Raw genomic sequence first — 20,240 nt, 5'->3', positions numbered from 1 at the left:
TGCAACGCACTGCACGCGCCGCGCGGGGAAAGACGCGTCGCGGAGCAAAGAGGGCGACACGAAGCACAGAGGCTGCTTCCGAAACGGTGCTTCATCACCCCGTCTCTCTCACACTCACGGTGAGTCCTGTGGGTGTGCGAGAGAGAAAGCAACAAAGCACCGTTTCGGAATCCTGCCCCCAATGGTCCTGCTGTGAAGGCGCAAAGCTGCATGTCCCTGATTCCATCGTCTCCGCCCCATAGTACTTCCTCGACCACGTGGCGCCGCGGAGGCCGCGGAGCGAGGCGCGGCGTCTGCACTTCAAAAATAGAATAGAACCGCATCGGTTCCCTTTATTCGTCCGCGCGTCCGCGTCTCGGTGGAGAACCGAGAACCGCGGTGCGCACCCGGAGCAGGGCGGGTTCAATCAGAGTAAGACGCCCAGCCCAGCCAGCCAGCGGGGCGCACCGCAGCGCGCCATTGTCCTAGGCGCAGCGGCCCGACTCGCCTCACCTACATCAAGTCCGGGACCGTGATAACCTTTATGCTCCCGGACCGCCACCACCTTCAACAAAGCCGTGGCCGAGTCCGGGGCGTGTCGGGCCTGCCGCCCACGCCACGAGGCCGCACCGACGGGCGTCGACGGGCGCCGCACGCCGCGGGGGAAGGCCTCGGCATCCCCGCTCGGGCCTTCGGGGCCTTCGGCTCGGCGATCGGACCGCGGCTCGGCTCGGCTCGCCGAAGGCGAGGCCCATGGGCGGGCGGACCAAGTTGGGAGGTGCGCGGTGAGGCCTTCCCCCCGCCGCACCCCCACGCCACGCCACGCCGCGCCACGCCGCGTCCCCCTGGCTAAATACAGCACAGCATGGGCTGCACGGTGCGTCGTGCTCACCGTGCTCGCCGGCCTCTCGGTGCCGCCCCGCCAGCGTGCGCCAAGCCCTCGCTGCCAGGCCGCCAGCTCGCAGTGTAGCGGCTGCGTCTCGGCCGCCGCGCCCTGCGCCCTGCAGCTCCCCGGCAAGGCCGTCCTAGAGGCCGTCCTAGGGGCCGTCCTAGGGGCTGTCTTACCGGCCGCACCTGACACCGACGAGGAGAGCTCAATCCCACCCACTCAATGTCGGCGACTGAAGACCCCCCGAGGACACGCCAGGGGATTGTTCCGGACGTCCCTTAACAAAACTCAGCGCTGGCAGCAGAGAGTAATCTGACTGACACCGAACCAGAAACTCCACTCCACTCCTCTTCCCGAAGCTCGCGGGCAGTAGACGTGCGCTAGTCTTGAGTACACTTGAGCCCCCTTCTGGCCGCAAGCTGGCTCTCGCCTTGAGAGGAGGGGGTGGGGCTCTGGTGCTTGTCGCGCCGCACCGCGGCATGGCAGGGAAGTGCCGGCCGCTGTCCTCTGTCAACAGTCGTCACGGCGACGTCGTGCAGCATTCACAAGGGCAGCAGGTGACCCAGGTGACCCCACGAACGCCCTGCCTCGACGGCGCCTCCCTAACCGAGCCAGGCTTTCCCGTCGCGGAGCCCCTATAACCTGCAGGCAGACTCTGCGCGGAGTCGGTATACGACCAATTGTGATCTAGCCCCTCAGGTCAAGTCAAAGGAGGCTGTCAACACAGGCAACCCGGCGTGCATGTGCGGCGTGCGGCCACCGCCACTTCCTCGGCCTCTCCTTGCCCCACTCGGACAGCACGCCAAACGTCGCCGGCAAGGCTGGACCGGCGACAGCGACTACCTTACGACCAACCCAGTGGGCTCGGTGCTGCAGACTGATTTCGAGAATCGTTTTCGTCGTTGTCTCTCCCGCACGCATAGGGCATCCCGTGTAGGTGAGAGAGAGACAGAGCGGCTCTCGGCATCAGTGTGCTGGCCGGCGGCGGGGCGAGGGGTGGCGGCGTGCAACGCGCACGGGCCGCGCGGCCGGGCACGGGTCCACGCGCTTTACGTCAATGCGCCGCTTGCCAGACGCTTCGGCACGACGACGACGTGTCCATCGCGAAGCTGGCGAAGCGCACCACCGTCGCGGTGTAGGCCAAGCCGTTGACGACGATGGCGCCGTTCTTGGCGGCGGCGAGCGCCCCGAGCGCCCCGCCACCGCGCGATCTTGCAGGAAAGTGGACCGGGAGTCCGCTCCTTTCCGTCGGTATGCACTGTCTGCGTGACGCACACCGCGAATTAAAGGCAAATAAGAGACGGCCCGGCAGGGAGCCCACGCGGGGACGGAGGCGGGGCAGAGGGGGCTCTTGGCGAGCAGAGGACATCCTAACGCCAGTTTCGACGCCAGTCCCACGCGCTGAGTCAGCTGCACAACGCCGCTTATTCACGCCGCGATAAAAGACACCCCTCTCCACGGCACTGCGTTGCACTGCGTTGCAGGCCGTGGCCGATCCGAGTCACCCCCATGGAATTGCACACAGCGCTACACTACAAAGGGCGCATGACGTGGCCCGGGCCAAAAGCGCCCCGCCGCAGAGCAGGGCTGAACCGCGAACCATTCTTCAACTTTGACGCACACCACTTGCTCACCACCGCGGCCTCCAAACACACACGCACGTGTCTTCTCGACTCACTTCCAGAAATCAGCCACCACTCCGCTGAGAGCTTACGGGCCCGGCTCTCGACTTATCCGGACTACACTCGACGTCGCGGATTCGAGTTCGGCACGACCGACGGAGAGGTAGGGGAGGACGGGGTGCGGCTGCGGCGGTTGGGCCGCCTGTTCAGCACGGTGCTGGTGTGGGACTGAGGCCCAGCGGAACGCCACGCCGCGGAGCCGCGGCCAAGCGCGAACCACGGCGCAGCGCGCAGCCAAGCGCCACCGCCGCCGCCGCAGCAGGTCCGCGCCCAGTGGATGCAAGAAGGAAGGGGCACATCACATCCACACGTCACCATCCGCCCGGCCGGGTTGGCCGGGTCATCCCTCAGCATCAAGCAGGGCCAAAAACCGAAGGCAGCACGGGGCCGTCCATTGGAACGACCTTGCGAGGCTCGCGATACGCCAACCTGGAAATAGGGGTGCCACCAGGCGGCAGTGGCCTGGACATACCAGACAAGAGGCGTCAATATAGAGGTGCCACACGGCGGCAATGGCTTCATTCTCGGCAGGCCATTATAATACGGCAAACGCGTCCCCAGAGGGGTTGCCGACCCCGATCGCTATTTCAGATGCAGATGCCGGGGATGCAGCGAGCCAGGCAGCCAGGCACAGCGCGTGGCGGGGAAGCGCATCCCGAATCTCATGCGACTCGCACCCCGCCGCGCCGTAGCGTGCCGCACCTGGGCGCCGACATCGCAGGCCAGACCAACGCACTGCGGCAACGCGGCGTTAAGGGCGCCAACGAGGGCGACGCCTCTCGGCCGCTCATATTTTAAACGCACGCGGTCTTGGCGCAAGGCCGCGGGCCGGGCTGGGCCGCGCGATGCACTCGTCACTTTCGCAGCGACGACGGACCGCCACTGGACGACAACGACGGCCACCTCCCGATGGCGCCGTCAGCACGCCGCTGGCCGGCCGGCGCGCACTTCCGCGTCAATTGATTCTGCACCACTTCATAATTGGCCTCATTACGGCCGCGGCGCGCATCGCGGCCGGCCGTTCCTCCCCGACGCGGTGCTCTGGCCGCGCAGCGCGCGCAGCCCATGACGGCGAGGGCGTGGCGGCGCGCGGCGCAAACGACCTGGGCGTTGCAGGCCGCACCGGGCGGCGGCGGGCGGCAAAACGCGGGGAGACAATGAAGGCCCTGTCCCCGGCCGCGTCCGGGACAGGCCGGTCAGTGAGGTAAACAAATGACCGGGAGGAAATGGAAAACGCAGAGGGCGTCCACCGGGCCCAGGCCGCACGGCTCCACCCATGGGTGCACGGCTCCCTGCTCCCTCACGTCCCGCCCGGGGCAGGGGCATGACGGGCATGACGTCGACGCGGGTTTGGCGGCATTGGCAGTCCCCGGGACTCGACCCTCGCGATTAGCATCGGGACGACATTAGCGACGTGCCGACTCCGACCCCCGCCCGCACGCCTTTTTCGGGGAACCATCGTGCTCTGCCAGGCAGGAGCTCGCGGGACAGGGACAGACGCTCTACGCCAAACTCGCTCAACTTCCGCCGCCATGCCACCGTATTGCCGGACACGGCCAGCAGCAGTCCGGGCCGTGAGTGTGTGCGTGCATGTGTGTTTTAGGCACACAGCGACCAGCGCCGCTTCCTAGAATACTCCGCGCATGTTTAGCGCACAGAGCCCCTCCCTCCCCTTCCGAGCCGCGAACGCCGCGAACTACTAGGAGACCCGAGTCGTAACGGACCAACAGCTGACTCGTCTCTCTCTGCGGAGCGAGAGCGGGCGGACGCAGGAGGGGGCGGGGATGCGCGCGGCGTACACTGGTTTCATGGTCAGGCCGGCGACGGGACGCGCCAGTGTCGAATGAAGAAGAGGAAAAAACGTGTAAAAATAGGATCGAAAACGACCGCCAGGCCGACAGCAGACCTTTCCGCACCGCGCGCTAAGTGGACTCGCCTCGCCCTCGCCTCGGACCATTCACGACGACCGCACCCGAGGACGGCCACGCTGGGCCACGCACCCCACTGCAAGACAGGCGCACGGTACACTGCACGGCGGGGCGCGGCCCGTCCGTCCAAATTCACAGTTTAAAATAAATGCGCGCGACGGCGGCCAGGCAGTGGTGGAGTGGGCGTCGCACTGTCGCTCCGTCACGCCCCGCCAGTCGACCGGCCGTAGGGACGCGGTGCGTCGGCGGCAACGCGGCCACACGCACGCCGCCGGCCACGTCCTCAAGGCCGGCGGCGAGGTAACGACCAAATAAGTGTCATGTCCGGACGGTGTCACCCCATCGCCGCTGTGCCGCCCACTACACCGCGAGGCAGCCTTCAGCCTTCGGGGGGTGGTGGGGTGGGGATACCCGGGGGCCGGCCGCCAGACACGCCTGCGTTCACGTTGCCTGCCCTCCCACTTAGCGCCTGCGAGGTAGGCCATCAGTCCGTCCCGCAACGCACCGCTGTGGAGACGGTGGCCTACCTCGCCCCTGAGAAGACAGCAGGGGCGAGGTAGGCCGCCGTCTCCACAGCGGTGCGTTGCGGGACGGACTGAGGGCCTACCTCGCAGGCGCTACAGGTCCCGTCCCGCAGGGTAAGAGAGAAACAAAACGACACTGCCTTGTATGCGGCATTGCTGGGTCCTGTTCGTGTGCGCGAGAGCCAGAGCGACGAAAACATCTCTGAATCGGTCTGGTGCGGGCGGAAGGAAGGCCCCGCCGCATCCCCATACCGCCAGTGCGGCAGTGCGCGCGTGTACCAGTGTACCGGCCGCGCAATGTGGACATGAACAGGGGGTGGGGGAGGCCCCAGTGTCGCTGCCGCATTCCGCGAGGCGTGCACTGCCAAACGAGCTGGCTGTCCAAAACAGCAGTAAACGCGCACTCACACACGGAGCGCGCGACAAAGAGCAGCGTACCGTCCTTACCCCGAGACGCGGTGAACCTTCAAGGCAACGCGGCCAGCGGCGAGCCGAGCACTCCAAATTGCCATCTGTCGCTCTCTTACTCGGCGCGGCGCAACGTTGGAGCGACAGAGAGAGAGCGACGAAACACGTCTTCGAAATCGGCCTGCAGCACGCGCCAAAAGCCTTCCTCCGCCAGCCAGTCACATTGCCGCTTTTCGGGGAAGGCGAGGAAGGTCGTCGCGGCGTCCTCGTCCTCCCCGTGGTCGGTCGCTGCTGGCGGCTCACGGTTCGCGGCCCGCCCTGTCATTCACCTTCCTTTCTCTCCTTGCCTGCCTGCCGCTCCGCCCCACCGCGGGATTCATCGCACCCCGGCCCAGGAACCGGCGGCTATTTCTGCGCTTCCCTGCAGCGGGGCGCGACGGGCCTTTATCCGAGAAAAACTGCTTTCACAACAAGTCAATGACTGCGACTGGCCGCGGCCCGCGGGAAGGGATCACTGTACGCGGTGTGCAGGCGAGGTCCGCGCCACCGGTGCAGGGACAGCAGAGTCCGCTGGGCAGGGTGAAGGACCCTGTCAAGCAGGCGGGCAGGCATAGAGTGCTGCAGGACTCGAGCGTCCGAGGGTGCGACTGAGGAAGCAGTTCGCCAAGCCCAGGGCATTTCCTCCCCAGACGCCGTGCACGCGCCACCAGACTAGTCGCTATCTCTCTCGCGCCTGTGGAACGCCCCATGAGTGCGGATGGGAACCGACGTGGTTCGACCGCGACCAGGACCATCACGGCCAGCGCGGGGCCCACAGGGCCCACAGGGTGCGGCGCGGAAGCGGAGGCGCTGCATCAACACAAACAGAGCCGACCGGTCCGGCCATGTGTGCCGGCTGCTCGCTGTACTGCGCATGCTGCGTCGCGGCGGCCAGTAGACTGATTCCGAGAGTCGTTTTCGTCGCAGTCTCTCTCTCACACTCGTGGACGCTTCGTATAGGTGCGAGAGAGACAGAACGACGAAAGCGACTCTCGGAATCAGTCTGCAGGCTATTGCGAGGCTGGCCGGGAGGGGCACCCAGCTTGCCCAGCATCAAAGCGCGAGTAGGCCGCGGCGGGCCGGCCAGTAGCGCCATTCCGCACACTGTTTTGGCACTGTCTCCCTCGCACCCCAACGGCACACATCGTGAGAGCGAGAGAGGCAGAGCGACGAACTCACTGTCCGGAATCAGCCGGGAGAGGCTGGGCTGGGATCACACGCCGCGGCGTGCTAACTGCCCCCATGGGGACGCACTGCGCCAGCAAGGCGCCTGAACGCCGGCGAGCACGAGGAGGGGGCGCCAGCAGAGCGACTCCCACTCTCCCCCTCTCTCGTCGGCCTGCAGGCTGCAGGGAAGTCCGAACGGCAGGCGTCGAATGGGTGGCCTACCCCACGGCGCTTCGTGGCTGCGTTTCTCACCTTGGCGCCGCTAAGCCGCTGCCGCTCCACCTGGCTGACGAGCGCGGCCGAGGTGGTGCCGCCACCGCCAACGATGGTGCGCCGGGCGCTGCTGGTGGAGGTCGACGAGGCGGCCGTGTGCTTGTCGCCGACGAGGGGCTCCATGCCCTGCAGGATCACAGACGCGCCTAGGAACTTGTTGAGTAGCGACCGGGCCGCTTGGTCCTCCGCGCTGTCCCCGTTCTCCACCACTGTAACACGGAGACATCGTAGTATTTCATGAAGTTCTCGAAGAAAATAAGTAATTTGAAACATCGACCCCCTCGCCTTTGCACTGACGGCGCAGCAATTACCAATGTCGGCGTTGCGCATCCTGGTGAGGACGTCCTGGACGTCGGTCACGGCGGTGCGGTCGTTGAGGAAGGACCTGGACTCGGTGGCGGTGCTGCCCGGCGTGGACGGCAGGGGCGACGCCACCGGGGAGCCGACGCGCACCTCCATGGAGGCCGACTGCTTGAGGGTCGGGTTCGGACCTGGGGAAGCGAGGCACTTCAGTACAGCCGTCCTTATAAGTCGGTTGGAGAGTAAGGCTCACCGCTGGTCAGAGAATATGTTAGATCTCCACAACAAACATCCACGAGTTTAACTTTCAAGTGATGAATTTAATGAGGAGAGACCCAGGCCCCCGTACGTACCCGCTTCCGGCGTGGACGGCGCACTCGGCTGGTTTGGCGAGGTCGGGGTGGCAGGCGCCGAGCCTTCTCCACTGTTTGAGCGGAAGCTGGCTGAGCGGAAGATTAGCCCCGCCTTGGGGTAAGAGCGGTTTGATCGGGTGCTGTCAGCGCTCTCGGCTACCGGGTTAAAAGGTTAACATTCCAAAGTTACTGATTAGCAATCGACAACTTTCGGGTTAGCTTCTGCGAGAGAACAAGCGACATGACTGATCGTTTAATGGACCCAGACTAAGCTACGCCTATGGAGTAATGATTCGAGAAAACAATTTACGTCGGTTCATCGGGGTTATGATCTGGCGCTTTAGTTCCAAAAACAAAACATTTCAAAAGCCATCGTGTGAGAATGATGATCAGGGGACTAAACGTTAGATGAAAGTGTTACCGAGATAAGTGGAAATAACAGAGGCGAAAAATAGAACGAGAACATATTGAATAAAATAAAATGGCGTTGTAATGAAACTAGCTTAAGATGCTCAAACTTCAACAGCAGAGTTAAACAGAGATAAATTTAATAGCTGCAATCTTAAAGAATGGCCAAAGATAGCATTAACAGTTACAGAAGCTATTAATTTATGTATACTGAAGATATTGTTTTATGTCTAATTTTGAGGATCCCACAAAGAACCTGCAAATAATTAATGAACGACGTCTGAGCAGGTTGACGAAAATTTGAAAAGGGAAAGGAATCTTTATTTCCACTTCATTCAAAAAATGTGCTTTGGGTACAACGCCACTCCACTCGAAAAAAAAAACAGACGCACAGGTGTTTCAAAACAAGAAGGAATCACAGGAGTACCCACAAACCACACTACATGAATTGACGAGACATAGTCAATGTAGTTACCTGCTGCCTTCTGGAACTTCTCCTGCAGAGCTCGCACCGAGCCCCGCTGCGAGGTCCTGATCAAGCTGCAGGCGCTGGACCCTTCTTCGGCCACGTCCTCAGCGGCAGAGGACCGTCGTCGTTCGAGATTGGAAGAGCTACTGGTTCGAGAGGTCGAAGTGCGCGACGAGAACCGATTCGAGGATTTCGATTCCGTGGTGCTGCCCGAAGACCATTTATCACTCGTTTGCTTTTTCGCTGAATCTCTGCTGGGAGATTTCTCATTTCGTGTGGGGGATGAACTGTGGCTAGAGGTAGTGCTCCTATGAAGAGGGACAGGCAACATCAAGATTACGTGAGGCACCGCGATAAGTAACCGCTAAAGAGCAGGGCTGTCTAGGTGACTCACTTGGTGGAGACGGACGTCGACTCAGACGTGACCCCGCCCGACGCGCGGCGCTCCTTCGTGGTCGTGGTGGTGGAGTGGGTGGTGGCACCGCCCTCAGTCTTCTTGCTGGTCACCGTGTTGGACCATCGGCCGGACCCCTGCCTGGCCACCTTGTCGGCAGCGCGGCTGTCCGCCTCGTCGCCGTTGGGGGCCGCCTGGGCGGAGTGGCCTTTCTCCTGCCGGATGAACTCATCCTGGCCGGACGTTCTGCGGTAGGAGCTGCTAAATTTGTTGTCCTCTTCAAAGTTTCGAGATGACCTGGGGCAAGGCAAACACAGACGTATTAGTGGAGGCGCGTTGCACGGCGACAACTAGTTTCGCGAGTGGAGCGAGAAGGGCGCAACTCGTAGGCAGTAGTATTACGCACCTCTTGGAGCTTTGAGCGGACTCGATGAGGACGCGGTCGGGCGACGGTGAACTCCTCCTGCTTCCACGAACCTCCTCTTCCTCGCTGTCAAGCTGGGTGATTGACAGGGTCCTCGGTTCAGGAGATTCATAAGCATAGTGTTCACGGGAGACGTTGGTGACGGGCTCCTGCCCGGACTTGGCGACAGTCTCGCCTGCGGACATAAACGAGACGGCGGTGAGCTCACGGCTCCGGGGTGGCGTCGTTCGGCGCGGCGCGCCACGCCAGGCCACGCCCCCACCTGGGCGGATGACGCCGCACAGCAGCAGCGCCGCGCCGAGCAGGACCACGGTGGACAGGAAGGTGCAGGTGAAGAGGGCGAGCAGCGAGAGCAGCGCCCAGGCCGAGGCGCGGGCCGACATGGAGGCCGACATGGACCACGGCGGAGGACGATCAGGATCAGGGAGACGAGGGCGGACGCGGTGCGGGGGAGGGGTGCGGAGGCGGACACTCATGGGGGGGAAGCACTCGACCGCGGCCATGGCGGGGCACCGGAGCCATGCCTCGGACAGGATGGGGACGGTCTTGGGGAGCACGCGGCGCTCCGCGGCGCGGTGCTTGGGACCCGGGGACGCCGCACGCACTGCCCGGCGCTGTCGGCCCGTCGGCAGGACAGGGCGGGGTCCAAGCCCAGCAGGGTCCATCGAGCCTCTCTGCGGCCGGCAGGGCCGGCAGGGCGGGCCGAGGGGAAACTAAGCTAAAATGAAGCGACGTGGCTGGGAGGGTGCCAGGCTCCTTGGTGCCAGGCAGACTGCGGCTGCAGCCCCGCGCCGTGCTGCGACACGCGACACGGCCAGCAAGTGGCCGAGCTGCCGTCCACTAGACCGTCCACTGGGCGGCTAATCGCGTTGCCAGTGTGGATGCACCACTTGAGACCTTCCACTTCGGCGGCAAACATGGCGGCAGTACGGCGGACCGGGCGGACCCACACACAAGGCCCCACCTGCAGCGCCATTGCCATTCCCCCTAAGGCACTCTTAGAGCCTAATCCTGATGCACTCTAACTTTAGCCAGTAATGCCACAAGAAGACGCGCAAGACGCGGTCTATTTTCGCGCCGGGCGGCCGCAAGAGCCTGGGGTCCTTTAAACGCGCGCGCGTGCACGCACACTCACACACAAACCATTGAACGCGTCACTAGACCTCAAGCTTTCAGCACGGGGGGACTCACCCCTCCCCTTCCACACCCTTTCAGTCCCTTTGTTCGCGGCTCCGCGGCGACTAAAAACTCACCTCGGATGACGTCCCTGGTAAGAGAGACGGTGCCGTCGGGGGCCACGACCTGCCGCTGGCTGACGACGGTCGAGCGCGAGTACGACGAGGAGGTGCTCTCCTCCCTGGGCTTCTTCAGGATGCCGCGCCGCGAGTCGAGGAACGACTCTCCTGAAGGCAAAGAGGATCGTCAGCGTGCTTGGAGGCAACGCAACAGCCCCACGCCCTGCCCGAGCTGCTTACGGGAAAGGTCCTCGTGGCGCTGCACCAGGTCACGCAGCGGCGGCGAGGCGGGGCCGGCGTGGCCGTTCAGGCCGTTCCGGTGGTCCACCGTGCTCGACGTGGTGGTGGAGCTCGTGGTGCTGTTCATCTTGAGCGCGCGCAGGCCGCCGAAGAGCGGCAGGCCGGTGGAGTCGGTGATGTCCGCAGCGCGCGGTCTCGTCGACGCGGCGGTCGTCGCCTGCTTCGGGGCCTCGGCGGTGGGCTCGGCGTCTGCGGGCAGCGGGAGGGCCGGCGTTACGTACACCGCGAGAACAACCACACCGCTAAATTGGCCGGTTGAAATCACAGACAAATTAGAATCGAGGGTTCAGTTACTCACCCTGCAGCGTACGGTTCGTGTTGGTGCGGCGCAGGGCCTTGAGGCCGAACAGCGGCCTGCCCCTGTCGTCCGTGGGGCCCACGCCGTAGCTCGACGTGATGGAGTCTGTCGGGCAGGCCTCCCTGGCCGACTCACGGCCCGCCAGGCGCCCTGCAACGGCAAGGGAAACAACATCAGCACGCGGCAGGGCGGAGGCGAGCGCCCGCGATGCAGGCAACCCAAACGGCAGGCCTGCGCGTCGGGCGGGGCGTGCCGCGAGGCAAGGCGGCGGCCGTGCGCCACGCCTGGCCACGTCGCTAAACGTGCAACACTCCGCCAAACAGACAGGGGGCTGGCCGACGGGCTCGGCGCGAAGCGCAAACACGGCGCATGGAGCCAGCCGTGAATCTTGGGACGAAGCTCGTCAGAGCGACACGCGCGCGATAAACGCACCACTGCCAAGCCGGCCCAACAGTTATTGACGATGCACCGGAATGTGCACTCGGCGGGGCGGGGCGGTTTGACCCTCAGGTAAGGCCGCGCCAGACGGGCCGGGCCGCACGACGGGCCCAAGTGCTTTGATTCCATACTTTCCCAGACAGGTTTTGTACTCTTTTTTGCCGCGTTTCCGTGCGAACAGTCCCACGCGGTGCCGGCTGTACCGGATTGCACGACAGGTCTGCGGCGCGGAGCCAGAGCCGCGCGGCGCGAAGCTACGCGAAGCGGCCCGGTGCCGTGTGGGTCTCCGAGTGCATTCCGTCGGCGGGGCGTCCGGCCGGCACGCATCGCCTTCCGGGCCCCCAATTTCTTCTGCATATTTTAGGCAGCGCGCTTCACACGCCGCGGCTCAAACTGCCTGCCGTTTTCGGCGAGCTTGGCCGCTCCCGCCGCGGCCATCCGTCCCACGGCGGTCACGCTGCAGGCCGCGGCAGGCCGCGCCGAGGGTAATCATCCGGGTAATGATTATGATGTAGTATGCATACGTCCCGCAGGGCCGGCGGGGCCGGCGGGGCCGCGGCTCTGGCGCAGAGCGAGTGACTGACTGCGCGCGCGGAGCAAGCGGAGCACCGCCCCCGACCGCCTCTTACCGCACCGCGCACCGCGCTCGCCTCCCTGCTCGCCGTGACCCCGACGGACGTCCCGACGTCCCGTCCGTCCGACAGGACCCTGCAGCAGACTCATTCCGAGAGTCTCTCTATCTCTCGCACTCATGGGGCGCCCCGTATAGGTGCGAGAGACAGCGACGAAAACGAGCGCGATGGCCACGGCTAATGGCTAGTGCCAGCCGCGGCCAGCCGGCAGTGCAACATGCTGCACAGGTTGACCGCAACCTGGAGTCCGCCACTGGCCACTGTCTCTCTCGCTCCTCTATGAGGGAGAGACGGAGCGACGTAAGCACTGCACGACTGCCGGTGCCGGCGCTCCGTGGCCGCCACACCGTGAATCACATAGTTCAGTGCCCCACCTGGTGCAGCCATCGGCCGCGAGGTGGCGCCACCCTCGGCCCTCGGCACGCGTGTCAACGCGTCCAACTTCGTCGCCGCACGCAGCCGCCTCACAATGCACTTTCTCACCGTGCAAAAGTCACGCCGCCGCGCTCAGCGCCACTTCCGATACAGTGCCCGTCCCAATGGCGCGAGTGCATTCCAGCCGCGTGAGAGTGTGTGCGTGCGCGCCGCGTATGTGTGTGTGTGTGCGTGCGGGAGGTCTTCCTGCAGGGACACGCGTTCCGAAAAGAGAATGGGATGAGAGAGACACCAGCGGCGGTCCAGGACATTCAAGCAAGACCGGTCCTCCGGCAGGCGGGCGGGCTGAGGGCGGGCGGGGGCCTCCAGGCGGACCAGCCTTGTTTCAGGGCGTTCCAGGCAATGTGACAGGAGGGCCGACCCCAGGCAACAATGGGTGCAAGTCCCGGGGGACCCGGCGGCCGGTTCGGGGAGTGGCGGTGCCAGGCGGTGCCCTGAATGCGAGTGTTGCGGGTGCCCGCCGCTTTGGGTGTGGACGTGTGTCCCCCAGCAAGCATCGAATGCCCGTCCCGTCCTATCGCAGCGCGTCGCCAGGTCGCCACAAGAATGAAGCCATTGGGACGCCGGCCAACTCCCACCGCCGCACTGCACTCCATCATGGCGCCAACGAGGGCCGCGCCCCGCACCGCCAGCACCGCCAGCACCGCCCGGCCGACGCACCTGGACGCACCCCGCGGCCCTTTGGCTGCCCGATTCCGGAGAGCGAGTCCGTCTCTCTCGCACCCTCCCCGGAGCACCCCGCGAGTGCGAGAGGGACGGAGCGAGCCCGGAACCAAGCCCGCTGTGACTTACGCCTCGTAAACTAGGCATCCTCGGCGCGCATAAACTGCAGGCCGAGTTGTTCCTAATAACAGCCTCCGATTCGCCGGCCGGCCGGGCCTTCCTTTGGCCGGGCCTCCGGGCCACGCGTCCACGCCTCGCCGTACCGAGAGGTAATTACATAAGGCGACTTGGTTCAAGGCCGCGGCGCACTTTCACACGGGCCGAGCACGCCGGCCGAGCGGCACCGCCCGGTCATACATAGTTTTCGACTTACGGCTGCCCCGCTCGCTCCGCTCGACCAAGAATAATAATAAGCGGGCGGCGCTGCGCTCCGTGCCGCACGGAATGCACCGACGACAGTGGCCGGAAGGCCGGACGGGCGGACACCGCGTCAGCCAAACTCGGCGTACAGAGAACAGATAAGCGGCCGGGAGGAAAAAATCCGTGCAGGTCCGCGCGTCTCCCCGGCGATAAGGCGCTAAAACCTGCAAGCCTGCAGCCGCCGTTTTTCCGCGTCGCGACGCCCTATCAGTTTACGAGACGCCCCGACTGCCGTCCGACTGCCGTCCGACTGCCGTCCGGCATGCCGCCATGCACACGACACGTACGCCGCACGCCGTGTCGGCCTCTTCCACGAATTTGGTTCAACCTCGCCGCCATGCCCGCTGCAATCACCACGCAGCTCGACGAAACAACGCGGCCTGTGACGTCACGGGCCGCGCCGCTGCGTCATCCGGAGCAAGACGGCGCCGTCCCGGCCGTCACTCCGGAAGGGAAACTGGTTCCGCGCAGGGGTGGGCTAGGTTGTCCGCGAGGCGTCGGGGGGTCGCGACCTCCCCGTCGGCCGGGATTCGAACGCGGGGCGGCTAGGGCGCCCATAAGGCCCCGGGCGGCGGCGTCTAAGGTGTCCACGAGGTCCCGGGGAGGGGGGGGGGGAGCGTGACCTCCCCCCGCCGCGACGCGAACCCGCGGCCGATCCATCACGCCGCGGGCCCCGGGCCCCCGGCCCTGTGGGACGGTAACACGAGCCCTCGCATACCGCTCGAGGACCTCGTCGAGGACCTCGTCGAGGACTTGCACGGCGGGCCTGGCTATTCATTCCAATCCAGGAACAAGTAGGGCGTCGTCGTGCACCGCGTGCTGCCTGGTGCTGCCGCGCACACAGAGGCGGCGGAGGCGCGCCGCGGCGCCGCGGCCAACGGGGACAGACCAACGGGCTGCGCTGCGGGCCGGGTCACACTAGCTGCCCGCGTCCCGACGAGGCCGCCGTGGAGGCCGTGTTGCACGTTACGCTCCACGCTGCGGGGTGCCACCCCTCGCGGGGAAAACAAGACGGCGGCGGCGCGGCGGGGCCTCGACTCTCGGTTCGGCCCGTGTCACAAACGACATATCCACGGGCACGGCCAAGGCACGGCCAAGGCACGGCGCGGCAGCAGCGGAGAAAGCGAACAGGGCGCAGCAACGCGATCAGTGCAGGGTAAAGGGAGCAGAGCATGCTCTGGCAGTCCACAGTGTAACGGACCGCGGGCCGGGCGCTATCAGCCGGCCCGGCTGGACCCGTAGCCTGTAGGGCCGTTGTGTGGCGACAGGCCGCCGGGCCGCCACGCCGGAAGCGGCGGCTATGACAAATTCAGCGTGACGAACTCGCGAGACGGCACAGGACACCCACAGGTCCTGAATACTGTACCGGTAGGTAGCCACGCTGGCTGGACTCGCTGGGGGCCACGCAGTATGCAGGGCTGCCGCGCGACTGCCTCGCGGCTACGCGGCTACGCGGCTACCGCGCAGCGGCCTCAAGTATTCCAGCATCGAACACGACGCGTGCACTATACAGCGCAGCTTGACTCCGAACAGCGGTCTCCCTCGCACTCGTGGGGCGCCCCGTAGGGGTGCGAGAGACGGAGCGACGCCGATCGGAGCGCAGAGCCCGTCGCGGCCGGTGCAGTATCGAGGCCCGTGCCAACGAAAGCCAGGCGCGCCACGGCACAGAGGTGGCAGCCTGGCAGCCTGGCGGTGCGCTGGCTGCTCGCTGCGCTTTTGCGGTACAGTTAGGTCGTAAACAGGGGCCGATCGCACGCAACCTGGGTGTGGCGGCGTGTCGTACAACAACAGCAGCAGCGCTAGCAGCGCTGGCCGGGCCGTGTCTTTTACAGCGGCAGTCTATCGGGGCATTAATGGCTCTGCTTTACGGTAAATAGTAGTGCATTAGCCCCGCGCATGCGCGTGTGGCGGAATGCATGCGTCATGGGAAGGGACAGAGCGCTCCAGCCATGGCCAGCCACGGCCAGCCATGGCCAGCCATGGGCACCCAGCTTGTTATTCCCTCCAGCGGCTCCCTGCTGGAGAACGTCCATGCCAGCAGAGAGGAAGACTGGTCGCGCGGCCGCGCCCCGCCACGCCCCGCCACGCCCCGCCACGCCCTGCCACGCCCCGCGGGGTGATTTTGCTCGACAAAACGTGGAGGTCGTAGCAATGAGCAGGCGAGCGTGCGCACGCACGCGCGCGCACACACACATGCATGACAAGTGGCGATAGATGCAATGCTCTCTCTCTCACTCAAACACACACACAAACACTCTCTCTCTCTCTCTCTCTCTCTCTCTCTCTCTCACACACACACACACACACACACACACACCACAATCGTCGCTTTACATAGGCACGCCAAGGCGTTCCAGTGTACCAGTGACATTCCATAACACACGCCGCGTGTCAAGTACTTTCACCGGCAACGCCGCACCGAGCTGGGGCTATAGGACGCTCGGCGCGGCCAGGACGCAGGGCCCCCACGGCGGCCCTCGCGGCGCTCATTACAATGCGGTCCGTACGCAGTGCGCACGCCATACAAACAAACCCAAATTTATTTCCGAGAGCAAGGCGCCGCCGATAGCATCGCTGGGGTATGTATGACTCGTCTTCCCGCTTGTTAAGTTGCGCGACGTATAGAAAGCGGCTAGGCGGCTGCACTGCGTCGTGGTGCAACACTCCGCGCTTTACAGCCTTAGCCTTACAGCCGCCATTTGCGAGGGAAGTCCGGCCGGCCCGGCCGAAAATGGTTGCGGATCGTGTGTGAGCCGGCCTAGCCCAGCCGGCCTAGCGACCCCGGAACTCATTCGCGTGTGAGCGCTCGATTGCCGTTTGGAACGGCCCGGCCGGCCGGCCAGCCGACAGCGCTGACATGTGATTCCACCGCCAGCCCGACCAGGCCGTGAGCCAGGTCAATACAGGCCCTCCCCTCCATGAGGGCGTCGAGGGCCATGAATGCCGCCCGATGCCGCATTGTGCGCGGAGCACAGCCAAGCAGCTGTCTGATTTCGGTGCTGCGTCTCCGTCGCACCGGGCGCCTCACGAGTGCGAGAGAGACGGAGCGTCAAAGGCAGTGCCGGCAGCCGGGCGAGTGCGCAGCGGGCAGCGCGCGCCGTACCAGTTTGATGGTATCGGTATCACGGGGCGGGGCCAGGCGGGGCCGCGGCGCGCCGCCTGTCCGGGCCTTGCGCCTCGGCGCCTCGGCGGTGCCGGTCTTCCTGCCTGGCGACGCCCAGCTCCCGGGCGCGCTGCTCACGGCCACATGTCAGCCGAGAGGCAGTCGGGAGGCTGCGGTGAAAGGGCCTCTCCACGGCGGCGCTGCGGAGCTGTAAATCCCGGGCCGACGTGGCCGACGTCCTCGCCCAGGCGGTCCGTCACCGGCCAGGCACACACGGCCAGGCACACAGCACACACGGCCAGGCCGAGCGCCGCACCCAACGGCCGCCACCAATAACCCTTCGACCCGAACCGAGTCACCTCCGCCGATTCCGTACCGCGTTTGGTCTATCTCTTTCTCTCTCCCGCCCATACGGAACACCCCGGGGTGCAAGCAGGACAGAGCGACCGCGATTGGCCGCGGTGAGGCGATCACAATCACGGCGGCAGCACTTACTCGCACGCCGCACGGGTGAGGCGGGGCGGGGCGGGGCGGGGCGTCCACCTGTCCTGTCGGCGGGAGGGCGAGCCAGCTGGCCTGGCCGCCGCACTAGCGCACTGCAAGATGGCAGGACCGCGAAGCCGCCGCCCTCGTCCAGGCCGTGGCCTTGGCGTGACCTATAGCGCGCACGCCCCGACGCCCCGCGGGGTGCGACCGCAGGCTGCGTCCGAGTGGGCCGTTCCACTGGCCTCTCTCTCGCACCCACACGGGAGCCCCTCGAGTGCGAGACAGAGCGAGTGGAATTAGTCTCGGCTTGCCGCCCTGCAATCCTCGCCCGGATCGCTGGCGATGAATGAGCGCGGCCTCCTGGGCCTCTCTGTGACGAATCCAAGCAGACGATCGGCCGATAAACCTGGCGATCGGGGTCGTATGGAATCACGCTCAGGGCGCCGCTACGCTAAAAGCTCGCGAGTCTCACGAGAGGAACGAGCGGCTGGGCGCGTCTCAGATGGAGCGCGGTGACCCGGCCGACCGCCGCCGTCGTACTTACGGCATAATTGTGACGAAATGCGTGCCAAGCCGTTCCAGGCCGTGCCAGGCCGATTCGGGGAGACGGGACGGGACGGGACGCGCCACCCGGCCGAGTTGACGTAACTACGAACGCGTCATGCCCTGCCCTGCACCTGCCGATCGGACTGGAGCACACTCGGGCCGTGTCCTGGATACTACACTTGACTTGGTACGCGCACACAAAGCAGCTACATGCCCCGGGCAGCCCCGGCCAGCCCCGGCCAGCCCCGCCACTCGGGCCGGAAACGGCTCCAATTATTACCACACACTGGTCGTGTTATAAAGGCGGCGATGAGGATAGCGTCGTCGTCGTCGATAAGTCGTCCGAAAAACACGAACCTGTTCCATCCGTCCTGTTTCCGCACGGCCTCTGCCGCAGCCTCCGGCAGCAAGCCGGCAGCCTCGGCCCGACCCCGAACCCCGACCTACGTCCACGCCCCGCGCATTGGGCACCCGCACCGCGCCGCACCGCCAGGGGTAATTGGATTGGCCCAGTCCGTCGGGCCAGGCCCGCCAGGCCCAGCAAAGGGGGCTCGTCGCTCTGTCTCTCTCGCACCCCTACGGGACGCCCAATGTGCGGGTGAGAGTGAGAAGGACAGGAGAGAGACCTCCCGCTCGGAAGCAGCCTGCAGTCAGGCCGAGTCAGCAAGGCACCGGACCGGCCGGACGACGCCCCCGGGGCCCGCGAGATGGGGAGGGGGAGGGGGGGCATCGAAAAACGAAAACGAAAAGGGGCACCCTTTGCTGGCCTCACAGCAACACGTGTGGTATCAACATAACTCCGGCAGCCCAGTTTACAAAACTCTGGCCCGCGGTAGGGACCCGGCGCGGCGACCTCCCCGGAGTACATACATAATGCCACTATACATCGTGCACACGTGGCGGTTGCGTCACCCAGGTCATTCCCTAACGACGATGGGCGATGCGCGGACGCATGATGGAACCCTTCGGCCATTTGGCGTCGGCATGCCATTTCACAAGGGGGTGTCAGGGGCCCCGCCCGGGGCCCAGCTCCGGGAAGCGGCGACAGCAACAACAACCTGCACTCAAACAACAACTCCAACAACGACAGCGGCCGTCGCTGCCAACGGCGTACTTACAGTGCACCGCTCACTCAGCCTCTCAGCCCGGCCCGAAGACAGGTGCCCATCCGTGAGCCAATTGAACGAGTAGCATACGGGACGAGTCCGGGGGCAGGTCTGTGCAGCAGGGCCATTCCGAACAGCGGTGCCGTGGCTGTCTCTCTCGCACCCTGACGGGACGGCCCACGAGTGCGAGAGAGACGGCCACGGGGCAGTGTCCGGAGTCAGCCCGCCGGCCTATCCGGGCCGCGGCCCCCCAGGGCGAGGCGGCGAGGCGGCTAGCGCGGCGCGGCGGGCCTAAAGTGCATGGATGGCGACGATCGCGGCACCGCGGCACCGCGCGGCCAATCCCAACGCGGCGACGCGCGGCGAGGCGAAGCGAAGCGCACTCTGCCGGCGGCGCTGGGAAGCAGGCGAAGCAGGCAATAAGAAGGTAGGTCAGGCTCGGGCCGGCCAGCCCGCGGCCCGGCAGCCAGCCGGTGCACTGAACCTGCCCCCGACGCGGCCCGGCTTTTCGCCGCTCTGTCTCTCTCGCACCTGTGTGGGACGCCCCATGAGTGCGAGAGACACAGAGCGACGAAAACGACTCTCCGAATGAGTCCGCGGCCCAAGGCGCGGAGAAACACCGCGTATCGGGCGCACGTGCGCTTTAGCGCGTTATCCGGCAAGCTGGCCGTCAGCGTGGTGTTAGCGCGCCGCCGGCCAGCGCAGCAGATTACTGTTTGCCGAAAACGCGCGCGCGGCCACGGCGTGCCAGCGCGCGTCGACGTGGACCACGTCACGGACAACGAGGGCGTCTCGGCGGCCCCGCATTCCGGGGAGCACGGAGCAGGCACACCGCGAGTACGTTTTTCATTACCGATTTCACAGAAGAGAACGCCTTGGCCGGCGGCGACAGGCAGAGAGCGACGCGGTGAATAACCAACAAGAAAGATTGCACTTGACCGTCGTCCGTCCTCCGCGTCCCGCACCCTCGCCTCGGCGGTCACCTCGGCGTGAAAGCGGATGTGCCCCTCCCCTCCGCGCCGCTGCCACGCCCCAGCGGAAGTCCCACCGCACTGCAGACGAATCCGCACCGCTGCGGGACGCCCCGCGAGTGCGAGAGAGACGGCATGCCGAGAGCGGCGTCCGGAATCGCTCCGCTGGTCAGCGCGTACTCCTCGCAAGGAGGCGTGCTGCCCGCGTCGCCAGCAAACCGCCGTTGTTGCGCTTCGCGGACCTCGCCGCCCCGCCGCCCCGCCGCCCCGCCAGCAGGCCGTGGTATCGATGTAATAAATAGCGGCCATTTCACTTTCGTTTCGTCTGGACCGTGGGAGGCCCTCCCTCCGTGTTCTGAATGTGTATCGC

General features: G+C 65.5%; 1 protein-coding gene across 10 annotated transcripts in view; it reads right to left on the bottom strand.

The window, feature by feature from the left end:
* Nucleotides 1-20,240, bottom strand: part of LOC117654518 (mucin-5AC-like) — a 65,558-nt gene that overhangs the window by 12,141 nt on the left and 33,177 nt on the right. For 8 of the 10 annotated variants that reach the window (XR_004588316.1, XR_004588318.1, XR_004588317.1 and 5 more), the window contains exons 8-16: nucleotides 11,071-11,220; nucleotides 10,713-10,961; nucleotides 10,491-10,640; nucleotides 9,220-9,412; nucleotides 8,814-9,110; nucleotides 8,426-8,727; nucleotides 7,543-7,698; nucleotides 7,201-7,380; nucleotides 6,869-7,098 (exon numbers count right to left, since the gene is read on the bottom strand). Coding sequence is in view for 6 of the 10 variants with exons in the window: in XM_034401194.1 (XP_034257085.1) it covers nucleotides 6,869-7,098; nucleotides 7,201-7,380; nucleotides 7,543-7,698; nucleotides 8,426-8,727; nucleotides 8,814-9,110; nucleotides 9,220-9,412; nucleotides 10,491-10,640; nucleotides 10,713-10,961; nucleotides 11,071-11,220 (1,907 nt within the window). In the remaining 4 variants the exon portion in view is untranslated. Of the gene's footprint in view, nucleotides 1-6,868; nucleotides 7,099-7,200; nucleotides 7,381-7,542; nucleotides 7,699-8,009; nucleotides 8,207-8,425; nucleotides 8,728-8,813; nucleotides 9,111-9,219; nucleotides 9,413-10,490; nucleotides 10,641-10,712; nucleotides 10,962-11,070; nucleotides 11,221-20,240 lie in introns of those variants that run through there. The other 2 variants (XM_034401197.1, XM_034401200.1) reach the window with 2 other exon arrangements.

This window comes from Thrips palmi, unplaced genomic scaffold (assembly GCF_012932325.1).
Source record: "Thrips palmi isolate BJ-2018 unplaced genomic scaffold, TpBJ-2018v1 HiC_scaffold_10, whole genome shotgun sequence".
Lineage (NCBI taxonomy): Eukaryota > Metazoa > Arthropoda > Insecta > Thysanoptera > Thripidae > Thrips > Thrips palmi.
This window is presented reverse-complemented; position numbering and strand designations above follow the sequence as displayed.